At 35.0% G+C, this 23,262-nt stretch overlaps 1 protein-coding gene across 3 annotated transcripts in view; it reads right to left on the bottom strand.

The window, feature by feature from the left end:
- The window catches only part of LOC145681145 (piwi-like protein Siwi), a 72,725-nt gene that overhangs the window by 2,747 nt on the left and 46,716 nt on the right, over positions 1 to 23,262 (bottom strand). For all 3 annotated transcript variants that reach the window (XM_081752582.1, XM_081752583.1, XM_081752581.1), the window contains 6 exons: positions 22,763 to 22,917; positions 21,326 to 21,453; positions 16,566 to 16,734; positions 12,111 to 12,235; positions 7,757 to 7,902; positions 365 to 512 (listed from right to left, as the gene is read on the bottom strand). In XM_081752582.1, coding sequence (XP_081608708.1) covers positions 365 to 512; positions 7,757 to 7,902; positions 12,111 to 12,235; positions 16,566 to 16,734; positions 21,326 to 21,453; positions 22,763 to 22,917 — 871 coding nt within the window. The remainder of the gene's footprint in view (positions 1 to 364; positions 513 to 7,756; positions 7,903 to 12,110; positions 12,236 to 16,565; positions 16,735 to 21,325; positions 21,454 to 22,762; positions 22,918 to 23,262) is intronic.

Here is a 23,262-nt window from a genome sequence, read left to right as displayed (position 1 = left end):
CCTAATTTCTTGCCTTTTGCGTGATCTTCCATTCATTAGGTCTAAATTTGGTGAGAATAAGATTATATCAATCCAACTGCTGTAAGAATGTGTTTTAGGCACAACTCCCAAAACTATCATAATTTGAAATCAATAGTAAGGGTACAGAGCGAAGAATCATTGAGATGAATTATTTATTTGTAAATAGCTTTCGACTGGCAATTTTACCTCACCAATTTTGAGTTAAAACGATGTTAGTATGGTCTGTTGAACAGTAAATAATAGCAAAACTGCAAAAAAACATTCTAATATATCTCTCCTGTACCAGATTTCACCCTGTAAGAAATTAATTATGAATTACATCATTAGTTAGGGTGCAACTTACCGACCAGTTGTAGTAGAGATGGGTAAGTTTGTAGGTAAGCCTCTGAATCTTGTCGGGATCAAGACCCACGTTATCTGCGATCACATTGTATGATGTTGGACTCACTGTTCCCTGGCGCACACATTGAGATACCAGATAGAAATCATACCTGTCGAAACAAAACCGATCTAAATAACACGTTAGCAACGTATTAATCTTATTTTACTGAATCTTACATGTAAATCATGAAGGCCAGAAAAAACCTATAACATGGGATCCAAACCATTACTTTGATTTGTACTCAAAGCTTACCAGGAATAACATGAATAGATTAATGTTTCAATCTAACATTTAGATTTCTAGGGAAACAGCAATTAAAAGAGAAAAACTGATCTGCTCACATAAATAAAAAGTTATGTATCTGAAGTTGTTTCAGGAACAAACTTTTATTACATTTTCTTTGGAATAAATAGTAGCTTTACGTATAGTTTAACTACACAAAATTCAAATTATACTTGTTTCCTTTCTATATCTTCATCAGGGTGTGTACTAGATGTTTGTTTTTAAATTCCAGATTTGGGTTTTTGTTTGGGTTTTAATCAATTCAATTTATATTATTTTCCAGGTTTCTATTTTTTGCATAAAAAAGATTGTTCCTATTAATATCCCCTACCAGAAGGCCAGTTGAGAAAAATGTGCAGTAACTGAAAAAAGCAATGAGTTCTCATCTTTAACTAACGTGTGTTTCATATCTCTTGATAATATCCCTCTCGCGTTTCAATTATCGGCTTATCTTAACAATAGGCAAAACGAAAAAAAAAAAAGTTTACTTCCTCAGCAAAAATCCCCAATTTTCCTTGATTTCCAGTTCAAGTATCATTTTCTCTGACTGGTTCTTTACTTTTTCGTAAAATTTCCTTTTCCAGTATTTCTCATTTCTGGATTTGTAATGTAGCAAAAAATGTTTTCGAACTACCATATAAAATATGGATAGAAATTCCATCTGAAGACTTTCTAGGTCTATGGGAATTCTGTCCTGCCACAGAAAGAGTAAAAAATAAAATGAAAAAGAAGTCTGTCACAAGCAAGTGTAAGCAGTGACAGAACTCAGCTCAGACATCACCCTGGTAGCCATCAACATACTCACAAAACATAAGAAAAGTGAGAATTTTCTATTATATGTAGTGAAAAAGTTAAGATTGAGAAAACTCTAGATTTGTTGTTAAATTCCAGGCTTTTTCCAGGTTTTCCAGATAAAAAAATAAACTCCAGGCTAATTCCAGGTTTTCCAGGTCAGTAGACACCTGTTCATGAAAAATTATTTGCTTGCACAAGATTAATAGATAAAATTATACTTAATTGTACATTCAAATAAAGTACCACCGAAATAAATCTTTCATGAATTAAGCAAATTACCATAAAAGTATTAGTTGTGTTTAGCATATAACACAAGCAATTTTCTTCCGTAATGTGAATATTAATAAAATAATAATCGTATTAATAAAATATTTCTACTTCAAATCTTCTGCCTTCATTTTTAACGGAGAGCAAGGGTTACGGACTGAGAGAGACAATGAATTGCCTCCATCTGTGTAATTTTACATAAGAGTATAAACAAAATGTTCAAAACTCGTGCTAGGAATGTATCTTTGAACTGAATATACCAAGAAAAGGAGTGACCAGTTATAACATATAATTCGCAAACATCATATTTTAAAACACTTGAAATAAATATATATGAAATCACAACAGAACCATAAATAATAGTCAGCTTTTGGTGTCATCAAAATAAGATTTTAAGAAAAGAGAATTCGATTTTTAATTATACAATATAAACAAATTTTAAAAAATTCTAAATATATTTGTGTAGAAAAGACTTCTTCTAAGGGATTTAAAAACATTCCTTTACATTCTAAATGATTACGCATTGTTATTGTCAAAAGTCGGTGTTATGAAATGAGATTAAGATTTTTTTAATTAACATTCACGGTGATATCCTTTAGGCTAAAAGAGACGAATGATTAATGAATGTGAGTGATTGTGAAACTAAATATTTTAAGTTCTTCCACCGGGAAACAAACCCAGATCATATGCACCAGAGGTGTATCCACTAGCCACTAGACCAGCGGGGACGGTTAAAAGTCGGTGTTGTGGTCTTCCTGATTATCAAATAGGTTAATATATTTTAAAATATAATTCATAGAGTAAAAGAAAAGCACATTAAATAAAATAAATTTCAAAGAACTTAATAATTATATATTTTTTTTCTACAAACGATTTACAAAATGCAATTTCACATATACGGAATAAAACGAGCACTGTGAAATGCTGGGAATGGTCGATATTCCATCCTCCCCTACCATGAAACAGTCCTATTCACATCGGTTAATAATTAATTTTTGTTCTTGAAATATTCAATACAACAAAACTTGCTTATTACGACATAAAGGTTGATATTTTCTTTCGTAAAGCCGAGTTTACCAACTGGTGACAACTTTTATTCATTAAATGCAATATGCACTTCGCTAGAAAGCTATTTTCTGTATTGACTCGAATCCAGGTTGGCAAAAATTCTTAAAGGTTTCTTGGTTTAAACCAAGTTATATATCCATTTTAGTTATTTAGATTACATATGGATAAGAGTAAGTTTGCTTGACCTTAACATCGTTTTGCAACAACGGCGTTATGGAGGACGTAACCTACAGTTTAGAGTTGGATCCGAACCACTATACCGCACTTGTGATAAGGAAGTGTACAGGATGGACGCAATGGCTCAGTGTCACCTCTGGTGTGTGGAGTCTCTGGTTCGATCCCTAATCATGTCAAGTGAACTTTGTGGTGGATAAACACCGTGTGCGTGGGTTTTCTTGGGGTCCTCCCGTTTCCTCCCACTTTCTTCATTCCACCATTTCATTCATTCATCATCATCGTCTCCTTTACCCTAGCTGGCATAGCCGTGGGACGTAAAACAAAGATTTAATTTCCATTTCAAGGAAATGTACAGAGAAGAAAGAAGGTCAATTTTGGGAATGGAAAATGCTTTACACTTAGACTTTCTGTGTGGGAAAGGTGAAGTATTAAGGGTTGCCAGCATGTAGCAGTGAATTTATAGTAGACTGACCTTCAATACTTTGAAAGAGGAAATTACCAATTGGAAACCATAATATTCTCAAATAATAAAGTATTGCATTTTTGTGTATAGTGTTACTTATTAATGCAATTCAGAAACGATGTATAATTGAAGTACATGAACATAGTAGGGTTATTTAGGGGGTCAACTATCTCCCTGAGTTTGAGACATATATGGTAATCAATAATATAGTACTTGGAACTCTACTTGTATTGGTAGATAGTGTTACCCTCCACCTCCCTCCCTCTAAAGCCAAACCTGAAATGACGTTACTGAATCATAGTAGTTGAAACAAATTGTTGAAAAAAAGTAATCCGATACACTAAATTCACGCTACTGATTTCCAACGATGGCAAGCTTCAATAGTGGTCAGACCAGGCCCGTATAGGTAAGTGCTATTCTGTGCTCGAGCACAGGGCGGCAACATTTTGGATTTTTTAAAGGAAATGAAATGAAATTGTGTTTTACGTCCCACGATTATGCCGGCGAGGCTAAAGGAGACAGTGATTATAAGTATAAATGAAATGGTGGAATGAAGAAAATGGGTGAAAACTGGAGAACTCCAAATACGGCGTTTGTCCACCATAAAGCTCACTTGGCGCAATCTGGGATCGAACCAAGGACCCTATGCACCAGAGCTGAACGCTCTACCACTGGGCCACTGCGGCCCTCAGAATTTTTTCAAGATTCATAATAAAGCAATATTTAAAACTAGCAACCCGCAGAATCCCGCACAAACGCGAGAAAATATGTTAATGTGTTTAATTCGCTCTAATTACAGTAGTTACTAATTAGCTAGCTTATCTGATTATTTTTAAAAGGTCATTCTCTCCTATCCCTACCCAAAGGGGTGAGGATGAACTTGAACATCATGAAAACTGATCGACCTCGAAAACTATGAATTCAACAATAATATCTGTCATTTTCGATTACTTTTAAAATCTCTCCCCCTTCCTGTGGAGTGGAGTATAACCTTGAAGTTGAATTGGATTAAAACTGTCACCATTCATCTCAGCGACCCCAAAAACTATGAATTCAACTCTAATATTGGTCGTTTTTGGGGAGGGGGGAGAATTTTGTGCGGGTGCAGCAAATTATTTAGAGCACAGGGGCGCACAATATACGAGAGCAGGTCAAAAATTATCTACACTTTTGTCATAACTTTTCTTACATTGCGCACTTTGTCTTCTCTCCTCGCGTATTTTATTGTTATACTGTTGTGGTAATGCTGTGAAAGTGTGATCGTAATTCCTCCATTTTTCTTCCTTCTGTTAGATATATCATGGCTGCTCCATTAGAAGTTTGCACCAAAGAAGAACAACGAGCAGTAATCCGATTCCTCTGGTCGGAGGGTGTCAAAGGGTCAGACATTCATCGCAGACTATCATCGCAATATGGAAAAAGTACACTATCACGTAAAACTGTGTTTTCGTGGTTCGAGAAGTTTAAAAGTGGTTGAACAAGTGTAACGAATGAAGAGAGAACTGGACGGCCATCAACCTCCACTACAGATGACAACATTCAGCAAGCTCGAGAGATGGTTCTGGCGAATAGGCGAATCACTATCGATGAGGTAGCAGCTGCTTTGAACATCAGTCATGGCTCTGCCCATCAAATCATCCACGACGAGCTCGGTTTTCATGAAGTCTGCGCACGGTGGATACCAAGAAAGCTTACTGCAGAACACAAGCTCACTCGTGTTAGGGTCTGTCAACGCTTACTCACTCGCTTCAACAACGAAAGTGCTGCATTTTAAAGCAGAATAGTCACCGACGATGAAATATGGATTCATCACTACAAGCCAGAATGAAAGCGCCAGAGTATGCAGTGGAAACAAAGATCTTCGACGAAGAAAAAATTCAAGACTGAGTCATCCGCAGGAAAGGTTCTGTTAACTGTGTTTTGGGACTCACAGGGGCTCATAATGGCGGAGTTCATGGAAAAGAAAGACAACAGCGCGAGTTATAGTCAAATGTTGGAAAAGAATCTGAAGCCGGCAATTCGCAACAAACGCCGAGGTTTGTTGTCGAAGAAAGTTTTCTTGTTGCATGACAATGCGCGGCCACACACGACTCATCACACTATTGAAACCATCAATAAGCTGAAATTTGAGTTATTGGAACACCCTCCCTACAGCCCAGACCTACCATCTAGACTTTCACTTGTTTGGTCCACTCAAGAATGCTTTGCGTGGTCGCCGATTTGCCTGATTTAGACATGCAAAATGCGGTGCAAAAGTGGCTTCACAACCAACCAAAAATCTTTTATTTGGAAGGAATACGTAAGCTCGTTGACCATTGGGCCAAGTGCATTGATAAGGAGGGAAATTACGTAAAAAAATTATGTGCATAGTATAGCCCTAGCTTCATGTAAATAAGCTGTAGAATGAAAAGTGTAAATAATTTTTGACTTCTCCTCGTATAAATACGGGCCTGGGTCAGACTTACATTTTAAGAAGGGTTTTTACTCTCAGTCAGATTAGAAATTTAGTATCTATTTAATATCGCAGGTTATCAGATCAACATTTTAGCTCATTTAGTGCTTGTATCAGTTTCGGAATTATTCTAAAGTTCATTCAATGAACCTTCTGATCCTGATGTAAACATTGCAGAATGTTATTACTCCACCATTCATCGGATGATTGGATATTGGTCAGCGCTTCTTTTGAGAAGCACGTGCTTGTACCCTGTTGATGTTTTATATTCCCCGCACACGGTCATATTGTAGACCGTGATTCGCGCGTAAGGTGGGTCAAAGCCACTTTCTACGCATGCGCATTCTCTTTTATTGCATTAATTCACTTTAGTTCTTAGATACACTATTGTTTCTGTTAATTAATTGTAAGGAAATTGCATTTCTGGTAATGAGCCTTAAAAGCAACAAAAGCATTGAAAAACAGCTTAGTTGGCAATGAACTATTTTCTTCTGCCACGTGGATGTTCCAAGGCTCTTTATAACCAATAAAATGAAACAAAATATCCACGTATAGGTATTTGTTTACATGAGGTACTTAACATGAAGTTCTTTGAATAAACCATAGTTTATGTTTTGTCTGTCGTGTTTTGTTATTGATTTTGTTGAATGCATTATTTGCTAGTTATCAGTTTTCTTTTAAAAACGTGGCACAATCTGTTAAATCTGCCTTGAGAACATGTTCATTACACGATTTATTGTGCTCCAATGAAACAGTCTCAGCCGTACAAGTGAAATCGACAGCACGGATACATGATACAACTATATATCACATATTATCTCGTGGCAAGCGGACAGTCACAGTACTCGGTTTGCACCTAAGAGAAATTGTCCTTTACTTGGATTCAAATATGAGACCCTTTGATTACAAAATCGGTGAGTGTACCGACTCATTTATGGAGAACATCTGATAAAAATACGTTATACCAGTCTTACATACTTGTGTAAATATTTTAAAAATCACTTCACTAGGACAAAAGTACACAACCACACAAGTGAAATCATTGTACAGAGTTATACACATCGTTAAAGTAAGTGGACAATTTTTCAAAAGACTAGAGTACAGAAGATCTAACTTAGGCTTAATTCACTGAGCCAGAAATACAGGTCTATTTTAATTTGCATAGTAATAAAAGAAATGAATAAAGATACAAATCATTCGAGTCCACTCAAGCTCTGAACTATTTGTACACATATATGCAGACAATACTTTTGTTTTCAATAAATCACTTATATTCATCTTTCCGGGTTTGTAATGTATGAAAAAAGATTCACATAATTTGTTGTATTTTTACTTTTAAATTTTCTATCAATTTTTTTTTAAATATATTTTTTATTTTGTTTAAAAAAAAAATGGTAACAATTTCTTAAAACTCGTGCTTTAATCACAAAAAACACCGGTGTCCATAAATATTTACCCTGATTTCAGGATTTTATAACAATTATATTTATGATTATAATGTTTTATTATTATTATTATTATTATTATTATTATTATTATTATTATTATTATTATTTATTATTATTATTACAGGTCTACTTAGGAATCCATGAAGTTTCTGTATAGGGTATATAGTGTGTTGCATTCAACACTTTCGCCACAAGGAGTGCTGTGTGAACTATATCGTAAAAATGGCTTCCTCTTAAAAGAAAGCTCAATGTGTTGTGTGGCTTGCATAAATCAAATCACCTATTTCCGTATCTACATCCAGCTCAAGTGTACTATCAATATATTGAACGTCAAACTGTACACGCACTATTTCCAATGACTAACAGACAATGTGAACTAATTAAGTCACTGAAATATCTACCTTTCAGGCAAAGTTATGCAGTCGTCAACAACAGTTCCAGGCAGAGGGTTCCTCTTGTCTAGGAAGAAACGAGAGTTGATACGCTTCGTAACAATAATGAATGCTAATTTGAAGTTAGGCCCTCCATAAATGTCATACAGCTTTTCCTATAATAAAAAAAGAACATAATACTGGAATAAATATATATATCAAAAAAGTTAATTAATTTAAGTTAGAATTTGCACAAAATCTGGTAAATTATTTGTAGGGGCAAGAGTTTTTCGCACTAAGAATTTGAAAATTTCGCGTTTCGTTTATCATATTTCACGTTTTGTCAGATTTTCCAAATAAAGTTTCGCATTTTGTAGCTCTTGCGGAAAAGATATTCCCTGACATTTTTTACAATTGTTTCTTTTATTCACAGTTCACTACAGAAATAAACTGTGTCACTGAATATTCTGAATATTTCACTTGACATTGTAAACTTCACTCACAGAAAATTTTATTTATTTATTTATTTTATTTTATTATTATTTTTAACCAAACTGAAGGAAAATCAATAAACTTACTATGAGGAGGAAAGTCTTCTGAAAACACCTAGGCAAAAGTTACAGTTAAGCATTAAACATAAACATATTTAGAAGAAAACCTTTCACAATTGGCATTGTTTGTTAGAAGCCACACATACGTATGTAAGTGTATTTACAACAAAATTCAAACAATCATCACTTCGGAACTTATATCCATTCAAAACATTCACTACACTGCACTTTCCAGACGAATCACTTAAGAGTTCATAAGTCACTTTGTAAAACTCCAAATACGGTGCTTCATAATCAGATGCTTGCGTTTATTAAATGAAGGTAAAGCTTTACAAAAAAAAAAAAAAAAAAAAAAAAAAACTTCCTTAACTCTGATTCATTACTGCATGCAATTACAGAAGGATCAAACAGCTTTCCCGAAGCATCATATATTTCTGTAGTTTGGGAGTCTTTTCTTTGAGAAGAAAGCTTCAAGAATGATCTTTCTGCACATTTTTTAAAGTCGCATTCAACATTAGCCCTCTTTTCACTTGATAACGAACGTGTGTGCTTTAGTTTCTTTCACCAAAGAGGCCCTGCAGAAAACCGTCCAATTGAGTACTGAGTCCAAGATGACTACTCAACAGATGTGCTGTAGGAAATTTGTCCGTCTCAGTGAGTTATAAAATCGACAAGGTTATTAGAATGATCACTAACAAAACTTAACTGAGCTTTCCAAATTAGCTTGTTGTCTTTCAAACAACCTTTGAGCGTTTTAGCTTGAGAATTTAGATTGTCGCATCTTGAAACTAACTGATCTAGTGGTTCTACGTATTTGTCTAAATACGCAACAATATGGAACCAACTATTCCACCGAGTCAGAACAGGCTCGGGAAACAATTTGGGTTCAAGATCAGGATACTTCTCTTTAAGAAAACTCTGGTACTTGCTTTTAAGTTTCCTTGCGTTCAAAAATGCATTTTTCACTTTGCACATAAAATTATTAAGTTCTTTCAAGTATTCTACCAGATATCTCCAATCAAGCTCACTTTGTGTGACCAACACTGTACTGCACATGAACCATATGCGTGCCAATTATCACAAACAACGTGTCGAAGCACTTGCGCATATAACGTACACTGTTCGAGATAAAACTAAGAATATTCTCATACTCAATGCTGTAGCGGTGCAGTGTGTCTACTATCACTTGAGAACATGTGGTTGCATTAACTGCATCCAGAAAAGTAACACTAAGCAAAAAACACCCTTGCTCCAACAGGGTTCCTACTGCCCTGGAGAAATTTATTTACCTGACTTCTCCCTTACCTTTGGCAGGAAATTCCCTGACTTTTATGAGTGTCGGATGACGTTGTCATATAAGTAAGGAATAAATAACGGTGAATATTTATATATGAGAACATCTATTCTATAGAGACAAATAATAATCAATTGCTTATACGTACATTCCACTCATCACCCATAAATATCTGAGCAACGTTCCATACTGTCTAAGCTGAAATTGGTGTACAATTGCTGTTAGAAAAATAAAATTTCCCTGACTTTCCCTGATTTCCAGTCTTTTTCCTGAGTTTCCCTGACCTGCACCATTTTCCTTGACTTCCATGACCAGTAGGAACCCTGTCCAATGTTCCCTCCATTGTACGGACAAAACTACAAAGACAAAACTACTACTCTTCCTTTGCGGTCAGTGGTCTCATCGCACTTTACTGTCACATTTTCCCTCCACGAAAGGGCTCTCTGGCTAGCTAATTAAAACGGCTCCTTCCCATCCAGCTGTGATGGTGAAAGCTAATGCGCAACATATTCTCTATAGCCGTGTCTAAATCACCCAAAATGCACCGTTCATGCCACTCTCTACCGTTCCATCGGCGGAAAACTGACGTTTTTAAATTAATGAAAACGAATTTCGCGTTATATCGCGTATTATTAGAAATTTCGCGCAAAGCTTACAATTTCGCGTTTTATTGCGCAGGGAAACTAATAAAAATGCAGATATCATAAAACGTCAAGAAACTGAAAACTACTTAATTCTGACACATTTCGTTTGATCGCGCATTGCGAAAAACTCATGCCTCTAACTATCTGCCTAGACTTCTTTTCCGATCTTTGAAAAGTTTTACTAGGTTGGTAAAAAATTACATAGCGTCGCAATCTTTCGGAAATACAGTATGTGGAAATTTGATTTCCGAAAGCTTGTCAAGTATGCCATCTATTTTTTATTAGTTTGATTACCTGCATTTCGATTTTAATTATGAGCTCAACACAAAAGGCTGTTCTACGTGTTTCCCAAAACGTGATTTCTTTTCCTGTTTCCAGAATGAACTTACTCAATCTTGATCAGCGCGTCTGTCGGTGTAGTGTGAGCTATAAGAATGTTGTTTTCTCGGTGGGCCGAAAATGCCGCCCAAACTGAGCCGCTTGGAGGAGTAAGTTGTATTACTTTTTGAAGCGTTTGTGGTTTCTTGTTGGATCGAGAACGCCGCCCAAACTGGGTCGCTTTCTAAGGGTAATATTGTAACCTTTTACGACACAAAGTTTGTTTTAATGATCAGGAAGTAGTGTAAGAGCAAGGGTAGTGAGATTAATTTAACTTTAAATCAAGAATGTGGCCGCCAAGTACTGATATAAGGATTCCGTGGCCCCTTCAACAAAGGGGCCGAGAAAACGACCATGCACACTAGCCCCCAGCAGCATGCAGGCGAAACTTTGCAGAATGACCATGTAAGAGAATCTCCTGACTCCCCAAGACATGTGTCTTTGAAATGTCAACAGTACCTTGCGCCAACGATTTAAAGTTGAAAAGATGATCAAGGTCATCACTTTATTGATGCGCACCCATGGGGATGCTCGGAGGCCATGAGTAGCATCTGGCAAACCGGAGATGGTGTACGCCGCTATATTGGATGAGGCGTGGATCCGATTGGTAAATTCGATTCGCAAATCAACAACAATCATGTGCAGAGACAAAAGCCCTGAAGAACTTCACAAAGCAGGACCGAGAAAGCAACAAGGCTTTCCCGTAAGAGTTCGTGGTGCCTACTGTCAATGAGACAAACTGAAGATTCGCACGGTGAATAACTGAAAATAAACTCGCAGTACCACTAGGAGGAGATCCTGAAGCCAATCTACGCGCAGAGGCTACCAGAAATGTGCGAGAACGAGACCAACATGGCCTGCATCGATTAAGACAAAGTTTCATCTTACGCCACAAGACCGTCACATTCTACCAATATATATATATATATATATATAAAGACGACTATCAGAATACATGGTATATATTTCAAGCAGATACCTATAAAGTCTCCAGGTGTAAGTCCAATAGACTTGCGGATTTGAACTTCTTAAAAGAGCTTTGGGTAAGAGGTGTACAGTTCTAAGTGGACTCTGGAAAGCTGTGAAAGAGGAATGGGAATACCTTTCGTAGTTCTCCAACGGACTCTTCTGCAATGGGAACTACATCGTCGCGCCATCGTCCGAACCAGTCGAGACACATCCAACAATGCCGCACTTGGAGGCCTTGGATTTTCGCGACTATGCTATATACAAATTGGTCATTATACAGTCTGTACCTTAATGAATTTTGGTAAATAATTGAATGATGTTATAAAGTCTCGCAGCACTACTACTAAGTTATGGTTTCTTTTAGGCAAGTAAATTTAGATATATGAATTTATTTTCCCTATTTAGATATATTTTCGCTGTGTTTTAAGAACAGAAGAAAGAAATTTGAATCTTTGGCAATGTATAATATGCAGAACAAAATTTCACAAACAAATTTTAAGTGAAGAGCACTGCAAAATATACCCACAAAATGACAAACATTGTCTTACCTGAAGAAGCTTCACCTCATGCTCAAATACATAGGTAATTTGCCCTTCTCCTACTCCATCACGGTAAAGAACAATTCGCTGAGGGAGACAGCCGTTATTGTATTCCTTAAATTTATGCAACGCTTCTGTTTGGAAAAAAAAAAAAAGACAAAAAGTAATATTTAAGTGCAAAGTTAAGCAATATTCCCATATAACTTATAAATATACTCTTTTATTTACTGCATCTAATATTTAATGTATTGCTGACTGTACTGTTTTGGTGTTCCTCAACACATCAGGTACTCACTAGCAATCCATCTTACTTCTCACAATTTCCTCTTGCACGTTTTGTTAATACAGAGTCTGTCAGAAAAATATATATACTCTTTATCATCCTATATTAGGATACTGGCACTGACAAAATTGTTCTAAAATGGTTTTTCGCTCAACAGATGTCGGTATTGTAAACTGTTTTATGTTAAAATTATGTTGTAGTACGGTTTTTCGCTCAACAGATGTCGGTACTGTCAGTACGGTTAGTGAGATAAGAAAATGACAGGAGCACGCTTGATGTTCAAGCAGTGTTAAGTACGTTTTGAAGTGTTTTATTAGGATTGGGAATACCATCGAAGTGCAGCGTCAGTGGAGAGCGGAGTTTGGTACTGAACCACCAACCCGTCTAAACAATCAAACGCATTGTTGACAAGTTTTAGGCGCATGGAACGACAAGCTGTCGCTGCAGCTAGATTGGTCAATGTACGTGTACAAGGTGTCTACTAAAATTTCAAAATGAAATTTCGTGACTTTTTCGTGACCTTTTCTTTACCAAACCATAAAAATTCGCAACATTCTCAAGAGGAAATTTGGGTACGAATTAGGCCGAATTTTCATGCTTGCGATAGAAGCATGCTTTGCTAGCGATTTGGAAGCGTCCAAAGCCAACTATAAACAATTTTGGTGGTGAATTTTTATGTTTTATTGAACAAAATTTTCCAGTCTGTAATTATATTAGTACAGATAACAAAAAATCGTGAGCCAAAAACAATTTCGTGACTTTTTCTTGACTTTCATGACCATTTTCTGATTTCGTGATTTTTTCGTGACCGATAGACACCCTGGTGCATAAATGGAAACCGATGCACATGCCTCTGTAATCTTTGGCGAAGGTTCTTAGAGCGTCCCAACTGAAAATTTCAGAACAATTGACAATGGCAGTATTCTGATACAGGATAAAAAGAGTGTATACATTTTTCTGGCAGACTCTGCATGGTAACACACATTCCTCATACTATCCTTTTGAAATTGTTATTGCTATAAAAATCATGAATTGCATCAATTCATACCCTTAAATATTGCCATATGGTGCTTTAAACTTTGACGGTAATATAAAATCGTACTTGTTGATTTAGTTTTATCTCGAACTATTATTTTATACGTTCTTCCGCCAAAATCTTCAAGTGAAATACTAACAGCTTCTTTGATGATTCAAATCGCAACTGAGTGAGCTTCCAGACGATATAACATATGCAGAGTGTTTCAAAACAACACCGACAACGTTTGGGAGGTGATTCCTGACACCAATGTAAGAACAAAAAGTATAGACCAACCTGGGTGTACAAATGCTTCCTTTCGGAGTTATAGACTGCCGAAAACATGAAAAAATGAAGTTTAAAGGTCTATAGCTCCATAACTATGGGACCTATCGTAGTTAGGTCAAAACTTCACTTAAAAACTAATATGTACGCTATCCAATAATATGTTTCAGAATCCTAAGGTACTCACGAAGCAATATTTGGCTACGGGCATATAATTTGAAGTACTAACTACCTCTATAAAAATTGTTGCGGAAGTACCACAGGATTCTGAAACTTGGATATTTGGATAAGGCACATACTAGTTCCTTATTTTCGGCAGCCTATAACTCCGAAAGGAAGCATTTGTGCACCCAGGATGGTCTATACTTTTTATCTTGGTTTCAGGAATCACCCAGACGTTGTCGGTGTTGTTTTGAAACACTCTGTATGTCTGTAGTAGGCACGAAAAGAAAAAGTAACCATGCCATTTATTAGTTTCCTATACAAAAAAAAAAGTCCGCCATTTTTGAAGTTTTCCGGTCATTAGCAACTATGTCATCAAGGAAGACCAAGCCCATTCTAATCGCAATGCTTTATGTTGATCTATTTAGTAAAACCGGAGAAACAATTAAGTTTATATGAAATGGAAATGTATTGAATTAATTATTCTTCCAAGTGATCGATGCGATCACCTGCCTTTCTACCGCTGTACTGTCGTACAGGGAAATTGTTTTTCACCGTATTCGTATTAAAATGAAAGCAAGTTTCGAAATTATTAAGTAGAGCCGTAGAATGTAAAGGTTAGGAGATACAAATCATGTTCTACGATTTCGACATTTAAGTTTCCGTTATGAAAAATACAATGATACCTAGGCATATGATTTGTGTCTGAAACAATTTCAACCAAAATTATGATAGAGAATGGAACTGATATTTGTAACTTTGAATAATGAAGAACTTATTTGTGGTCGGGTATATTATTGACTTGCATACGTACGTATATTATCTAGTAATCACAAGTTACGAATTTACTGAAGATGTCATATTACGTAGTTTTAACTATTATATCCATTATACAGGATTTAAAAACAGGAAACCTATATAAAGACAATATTTTCCTACATTTGTAGGAATCTGAAAAAAAAAAAAATCTTGATGTATACGCCACATGATCTTCAATTTTCTTCTAAAACCGTCTAATATACTCTAGTAAATACGGTAATAGCGATGTTTTTCTGGTTGTATTTATTAGAGTGCTTCGGAATTTGCAAGACTTCTCAATAGTGTTGACTAACGTTAATTTCTCTGTTCTTACATTCTAGCAACAACGGTAAAGAGAAGCTATCACGTGAGTCACAAAAAGGAAAACTTTTATCTGGATATTCTCTACTATTTCCAGACAAGGTTCTACGACAGAATACCTGTATCACAGTAGTTTCTGTTATGAAGTAGTTTGATGCGACGTACGAACTGTCTTAGGAACAATTAAAATAGTAAACAATACAGTGGTACCAAGAAAAAGAACAAAGAAAAAAACCAATTTTGAAGAACTCTTCTTTCTAAACTTATAGTCTACTGTTATTAAGAATCAAGCTGTAAAAGATGCTTAAAACACGATTTCATATATGAACTTCATTTTAAAATTAAGACTGTACTAAGATTTTTTTTTTTTTATGTGAGTTAATGTCTTTCTTGATAATATACTAGGGTATCTACTAAAATTTCAAAATGAAATTTCGTGACTTTTTCGTAACCTTTTCTTTACCAAACTTTAAAATTTCGTATCATTCAAAAACTAATAACTAAGTACGTATATTCTTTAGCAGTTATCTCTACTTTCAAAGGCTGTTCCCTGAAGCGATAAAAACTTGGTGTCTTCTCACAGTACTTTCAGTATATTCACTGTACATATATATTTTTTTTTTCGGTAACTAATAACAAACATTCACAAATCCACTAATGTTAAAATTACATATCTAAATACACATGATATACGTATATGGACAAATCCTTAGCAATCCTTTAAAAATGTCATACTGATTGTAAACAGTTGTACTGATGGATTCTATCTCTCTTTTAAGTTCGCTAGTATTGTTTTACCCTTTTTTAGGCCGAATTTTCATGTATGCGATAGAAGCGTGCTTTGCTTGTTATTTGGTAGCGTCTAACGCCGACCATAGACATTTTTAGCGGTGGTTGTTGAGTCTTTACTTATATTTGTAAGATAAAAAAAAAATCGTGACCCAAAACCTAAATTTTATGACTTTCTTGATTTTCATGACCGTTTTCTGATTTCGGTGACTTTCGTGACCGATAGACACTCTGTATACCTATCTTTTACGAGGAATAGACCAGAAATATTTCATTTGTCAACGTACAATGTAAGATAAGATTGTATGAGATTAACACACTACAGATACTACTGAAGTGACAACGAGTATTGGGATGAAGGGAGGGTGTTAGAATAACTATAATCGTGTCAATTTAACCATAAATGTAAGTAAAATACTTCTTTAAAAATGTTAAGACCTGTTGATTGAAATTTCATTTCGATAGTAGTAAAATAATGCAAAGAAACAGTAAAGCCTAGTAATTTTAGGTTCTCTCTCCATATCTAATTCTAATCTCTCTCTCTCTCTCTCTCTCTCTCTCTCTAAGGATGAGAAACTAAAATTCAAGATCTAGTTCAGGTTTTGATTCTATTATTACAAGAAGATTAACAGTTATCCCGTAATATGCCTAAGAGTAGCATTGATTCTAGTTCTAACGTGCTGTATTGTTTTCTTATGGTGTATATATAACAAGAGCCAATACTTTCTTAACTTTTGTATGGAAACAATACTGATCCATTAAGTACTAATATGCACCTCGTCTTTTACACAAAAGTAAGATCAATACTTACTGCAGATGTTCACAGTCAGTTCATTGGACAGCTCTTCTCCTGTTCGATGATAGCTTACAGTGCTGAAATATCTGCTCATCGGTTTGTCAAGAGATGCTATCAGAGCACCGATGGACATTCCACGTTGGCTAGTGTCATGGTAAACGTCGAAGCCAACCACCATTAGACCCTGAAAGAACAACCAAGCTAAGCAAAATTTACAGTAGGGGAAGGTGCTTAACATAAGCATGGACCAGGAAATATAGCATCTACAGTCCTCCTAAATTTTCTAAGTTTTTTTTTTTTTTTTTTTTTTTTTTTTTTTTTTTTTTAAAGCTATTTCTTCAAGAGTGATATGCCTACCATGAAGTAATTGCATACGGCGATGAAACAAGTTAGAGAAAAGGCCATTCTTGTTCGCGTGCATAAAAGTAATTTTTGAATTTAATATTTGTAACTACTTTTCTTGCTGTACTTTAGTGAAACGCTGCATTATATTTAAGAATTCTGTATTTAAATAATTTTATTATTCACTTCTTTTAAGAACTGAATTTTGTCTATGAATAGGGCGATGGTTGTACCTAGGGACAATGTCCGTTATTTACCGCTCTTACCGTTTCCAAGGAACGCTATTTTGCATGTAATGTTCTTTGTTTGATTTTACGAATATATTTAAGTTTAAAATCAAGATGGCATTATTCATTGCATGGCCTTTCAGCAAATCATCTTTAAAAAATGCATTATTATTGCTTTAATAAATTATACATATACTGTGATCCTTGTTTTTGAAGTACTTTACAAAACAAAAATTACAATTGCAATAAGAAAGAGGAAGCAGATTATGCTTACTGTTATTTGTTTTTATAGTTTATTTTGTAACAAATAAATTAGTTGTTGAAAACAATCAGGCACAATTACATCTGGTATTGTCATTAGATAAAATCTCTTTCCCTTGATACGTAAGTAGGTACGACATAACAGTAAAAACTGCTCTAATTCTTCTAAATATTTCAATATCCTTGTAATTTACAATAATTAAGCTCAAATATTTCCACTTTCCCTACTGTTGATATTTACTGTTTTATTATTATAGAAAGAAGTTCATTCTTGTTGGCACTGAAATTGTCCTGTTTCACTATTTCTTCTCTTGCAAGGCAACAACAACCAAAAGCGCACGAACAAATAGTATATTACATCTCTCCCCTCCTTAAGTTAGGATAGTGAGTGCGTATTTCTGTTTGATTTCTTAAAATTCTTGTTACATTTCTTGACACCTTCTTCCCAAATTAATAGTTCCTGTGCTCTACTTTCCAGGGTGTATCTTTACTCTAAAACTGTTTACGAAGATTCTTTGAATTATACTTTTGTATGTAATTTACGAAAAGTGTCTAAGGTTTATGAAAAGTTAATCAACTGAAATTAAAAACTTTCCTTGAACATCTCTCCTCGCTGGTATAGTGGCTAGCGCGCGCTCGCCTTTTGTACATGGGGTCCCAGGTTCGATTATTGGAGGGAAAGTTTTGAAGTTTCAATGCATTAATTCGGATTCCATCTTAACTGTTAAGTACACATCTCATATAGTCTCAGTACTGAAAAGGGGCGCTAATCTCCAACCAACCAGAATTTAATGAATTTTTTAAGGCAATACTTGAGCCAGGGGTAATCTGAGGGCAGAGGTGAATTATGTTCAAGAACAATCCAAAACATAAGTCAAAGGAACTGTTTTCATCTTCTTAGAATGAAAAGCTATTCTCGCTTAACAATCAAGGGAAACCATTGTCGTTGTTAAGGGCAGAGGTACTGCTTTTAAGATGTATTCTGTTTGAATAATTTTTCTAAGTTCATGGTTAAGTAAAAATAAATATTTCATTTTATCAACTTTTCTGGAAAAGCAACATTTAACAACTATCATTGACAAAAATCTCTCAGAACTATTTGAATACTGGACCCACCTTTGTACTGATGTTTTTCTTGTTTATGCATTAACATCAATATTTCAACCCTCGTGGGGATTTTCCTAGATCAATTAACTAATATTTCCTTTCCAAAATGATTATTAGAAAATGATACATATAAGGAATATTCTCAATAAAAACTTTTGTAAAGGAATAAAGAATCAAGAAGGAAAAGTTAGTGTTTGTACATACTTATAATATCTGGATCCAAGATTCACAAAAGTGAAAAATACAAAACCGTTGTTTATGAACTGTTGTTCTCTTCGGTAATACTTGTTCGTGGACAGACATAAATCAAACTAAGGATACAAGCAAACTCGAAGAATGTGAGTTAATAGGTTTCCTGTGAAACAGAGTGAATTGGTCCCGAAGAAGAATCCCATACAGATTGAAAATTGATGTTGATTTATAAACAAGGGAAACACAGCAGTACACAGGTGAGACTGTGGTATTTCTTATATAATATTACTTTATAGCTTCTATTAGTAATTATATTTGAAAACTGACTTAGAAATAAATAGATCTTATCTTGTATTAGGGAACAAAGACTTCCAGACAATTTAGTTGCTCTCTAGCAACTTGCTCAATGGCTATACTGGTTAACATCTAGAAGAATTTCTTCTTTTCTGTGGAGTCGTTGTAAGAGAAATATGTAAATTTTATCCTTGTTTCAAAAATTGCGTTAAAAAAGGGCCTCTTGAAAAAAAAAAAAAAAAAAAAAGTGAGATCCATTTCGCTTTCTTGATATTGACTTTGTAATTTTCCACATGTTCGTGAAACAGAGCACTTTCTCTTCTTGTTCAGACATAAATGATGAATGCTGTGTTGAACAAGATTTACACTAAAATTCTGGTATTGATTTCCATGAATTTCCATGATTAAATAAATTTTCGCTGACCCTCAATATTGCAAACACTATCATTTATCGTTACAATTAGAATAAAAATAATTTCTTTCAATCGGCCTCCATCATTCCCACAGCCAACCAACATTCTCCTGTTTATATTTTAAATACAGCATAAGCTTCATAGCACATATTAGAATTCAATCCAAAAATAATTACGAACTACCGATATCGATATCAAAAGAAGCCTTTAGGAGGAAGAAAAGTCTGTATTGTGGGACCTTGAATAAAGAGTTGAGAAAAAGACTCATAAAATGCTTCGTGTGGAGTATTGTACTGTATGGAGCGGAAACATGAACATTGCGCAAAAGTTATGAAAAACGACTGGAAGCTTTCAGTGTGGGTGTGGAGGAGAATGAAACGAATCAGTCGGGTCGAGCGGAAGACGAAAGAGGTGTTAGAAATGGTAGAAGAAAAAAGGACACTTTTAGCTATTATTGAGAAGAGGAAGAGAAACTGGTTGGGACATTGCCTAAGAAATTATATCGTGAGAAGCGTGCTAGAAAGTATGGTGGCAGGAAAGAGAGGGAGGGGGCGAAGGAGGCGACAATTAATGGACGATATAAAAGCAGAAAGACCATACGTAAAGACGAAGAGGTTAGCGCAGGACCGTGAAGCATGGAAGCTTCTCAGCTGCGGCAAGTGACCTGCTAATAAGGGCAAAATACCTATGATGATGATGATGATATCGTTTATGTTCGGTATTCTGAATACACTTACATACGCAAGTTAAGCATATACACTTCGTGCTTCTGATTATCTACAATCAGAAAGCCGTTACTTTTTTTGTTTCTTCTGTAGCATTTGAGTTTCTGATTTAATTGTTCGTCTTCTTTAAATCTTGAAGTTTTAATACTTTTCAACGTTTCAAGCTTCTTTATTTCTGAAAGTAATTTTACTTTCTCATGAGCCTTTATTATCTTCTTTCGGAATGTTTTGGTTTCTTGTGGTATTCTTCATGAAAATTAGATTTCTGGGCTTTTAGCTTTTATGGCCATGTTAGCCATGTTAGCTTTTATGGTCGTCATTTTGGTTTGATTTAGTTTATGACGGTTATGACTGCTAGGTTAAAGGAGACGTGATCCTACTGATTAGAGCGGAATCCGAACCACTTTGGTCGTTCAACTGTACCCCCACTGGGAATCGAACCCGGTAGGGATACAAGCGTGCTAGCCACTAGACTAAGCGGAGGATCTTTAGCCCGCCATGTATGAGAGATGACGTCCCTCGGTGATTACAGTACCCGTGGAATTGGGAAGGAAGAAAGAAAAGGGGATGGAAAGAAGCATCATCTTGTGATCAGCTTATTAAAAAAAAAAAAAAAAAAAAAACTATTCTATGAAATATAGCAATTAATTTCCCTGACTTTCAATATATTTTGAAGTATTTCCCTGACTTTCTCTGACTTTTTTAATTTCTGTGACTTTCAAAATTAGTTTGAACTGTTGAATACAGAAGGGAATATGAATCAACATCAAGACGAAACGCATCTCTTTTCTCCATTACAAGGATCCCGCAGAAAAGGAAAGAATCCTTCTACCAGTTACGTAGTCACGCCCAGACCAGTTTAGCAACTCAGTACAGCCAACGAGAAAATTACCAGAGAGAAACTAATAGGTCTGTAAATGTTTTCGTTTTCTCGGATAAAAAAATAAGTCCTGTCTTAACTTATCACTATGTATTCTATAGCCATTATTAGTAAATGTTTGAATATTAGCTAGGTAATTCATACTTATAACAATTTTAAAAGTGAGCAATTACACGGAACGCTCAGATCGAAAAGTGTCGTATTCCGGGCGTTTAGTTTATGCAGCATGACTTCTTTACGAACCGGAGCTTTAAAAAAGAAAAAACACATCCTCCCGCAACATGGAATTTCAATAATATTCACGTGTTAGCGTTTAATTATATAAAATTCTTACCGCAAGAGGCATCTCAATAGTCCAAGGGGCTCCGCCAATCTTGCAATTAATTTGAATGGCCACTTTTGTTGCAATTGACATTACTCCTTTGCTTGTCAAGTTCTTAGCCAGAATCATTTGTGTTGGCACTAGAAAAGAATATCTTAAGTAAGAGGCTATGATTTAAAGATAATCCATAAAGATAATTTCTAATGTACATTGTAATTAAAATTATTTCATGAATATAGCCCCGGACCCACTATACTACGATACAAAACCTGTAAAAATGTTCAAAACTCAAGTTTTAATTGGTTGATTGTTATAGAACTAAAATTTTAAGTTATACTTTTCCTTGTAAGGAACTTCCAACTGTAAGTATAAATCTTTTACAAATTAAAAAAGAAAAAGAAAAAGAAAAACTAGGGAAGAGTGCTATGTGAACTGAATAGAATGGTAAACGATTGAGAAGCACGTTACTGTAAAAATAATCTATTTATCATTCTACTTACAAATTTCTGTAATTCCTGAATATTTAGAGCTCTAAGCTTTCGACTCTCCCCTGGAGTCTTGGTCACGGTGGTTAAAAATAGGAAGAAAGAATAGAAACATCAAGCAGTAAAAAAGAACGAACTTACCAAGGAAAGAACTGTGTTGTACAAAAAACATGTTGTCCAGTACGTCGGCAATCTTCCAATGTACAACTTTTTTTTTTTTTTTTTTAACACAATTCTTCCTTCCCTTGGCAAGTCCGTTTCTTTTTATTCCTTTTGTTTCTATTCTTTGTCTTCCTATTTTTAACCTCCGTGACCAAGACTCCAGGTAAAGTCGAAAGCTTGGAACTATAAACATTCAGAAATTACTGAAATCTTTTAAATAAAAAGATAGTTGGAATTCCTGAGCATGGTTTTGCAATAATCTATTTATGCTTGTGAAAATACAAATGTTTAAAACCAATACAGGGTATCTACTAAAATGCCAAAATAAAATTTCGTGAGTTTTTCGTGACTGCTTTACCAAAACAAAATTTCATGACATATTTCTCAAGAGCGAATTTGGGTGCAAATTAGGCCGAATTTTCATGCATGCGACAGAACCACAGTTTAATTGCAATTTGCTAGAGTCTAAAGCCGATAATAGACATTTTTGGTGGTGAAGTTTGAAGTTTCATACGACAAAATTCTCCAGTCTTTACTTATATTTGTACAGATAATAAAAAATTAAAAAAAAAAAAAAGTGACACATAAGCTAAATTGAATGACTTTTTCTTGACTTCCATGACCGTTTTCTGATTCCTGACCCATAGACACCCTGCAATACGATAAATTAAGGCTTATCTGTTCAAAATATCTTTCACTTACTACTAGTTATTTTCCTTTATTTTCTTTCTTGACTTCCATAATTCAATCAACATATACATTAAGTTCTTTCCATTTACACACAAAATCGGTTTTGACTTACCAGCTCTATCAACGCAGCACTTCTTCTTAATGGAGGCATAACGATCCAAACGATTGTTGGGGAGCACACAAACAATCAGCTGAGGATTCACACTGCATATCAAGCTCTCAATGGCATCTATGTAACTGCCCAAACGATCATCCCTTAATTCAGTGCTGGAAAAAAAAATGATTATAAATTATATCACTGCTAATAAATCTTTTTATTGAATAATGCACGAAACAAACAATATATATATAAAAAGTTGTAGTGTAAGAATGAATAATGATAAGAAGATTTGATAATGTATTAACATGGGGATCTCGGAAAAGACTAGTAAAAGAAATATTCAGAAAAGAAAAACGCTAAATTACTTTATTAAGGTGGATCACCACCCGGAAGTCAGTGCATATTTTAGCTCACTCCCTTAACTACTGCGCAATGAAACGTTACATATAAATATTGTACTATAAGATAGAGTTATGTTTCAGCTACAACACAAGACACTGATTCATTTGGTT

This window comes from Thermobia domestica, chromosome 3, assembly GCF_964235325.1.
Source record: "Thermobia domestica chromosome 3, izTheDome1.hap1.1, whole genome shotgun sequence".
Taxonomy (NCBI): domain Eukaryota; kingdom Metazoa; phylum Arthropoda; class Insecta; order Zygentoma; family Lepismatidae; genus Thermobia; species Thermobia domestica.
Note: the sequence above shows the minus strand (reverse complement) of the source record. Positions and strands in the feature narration are given on the sequence as shown.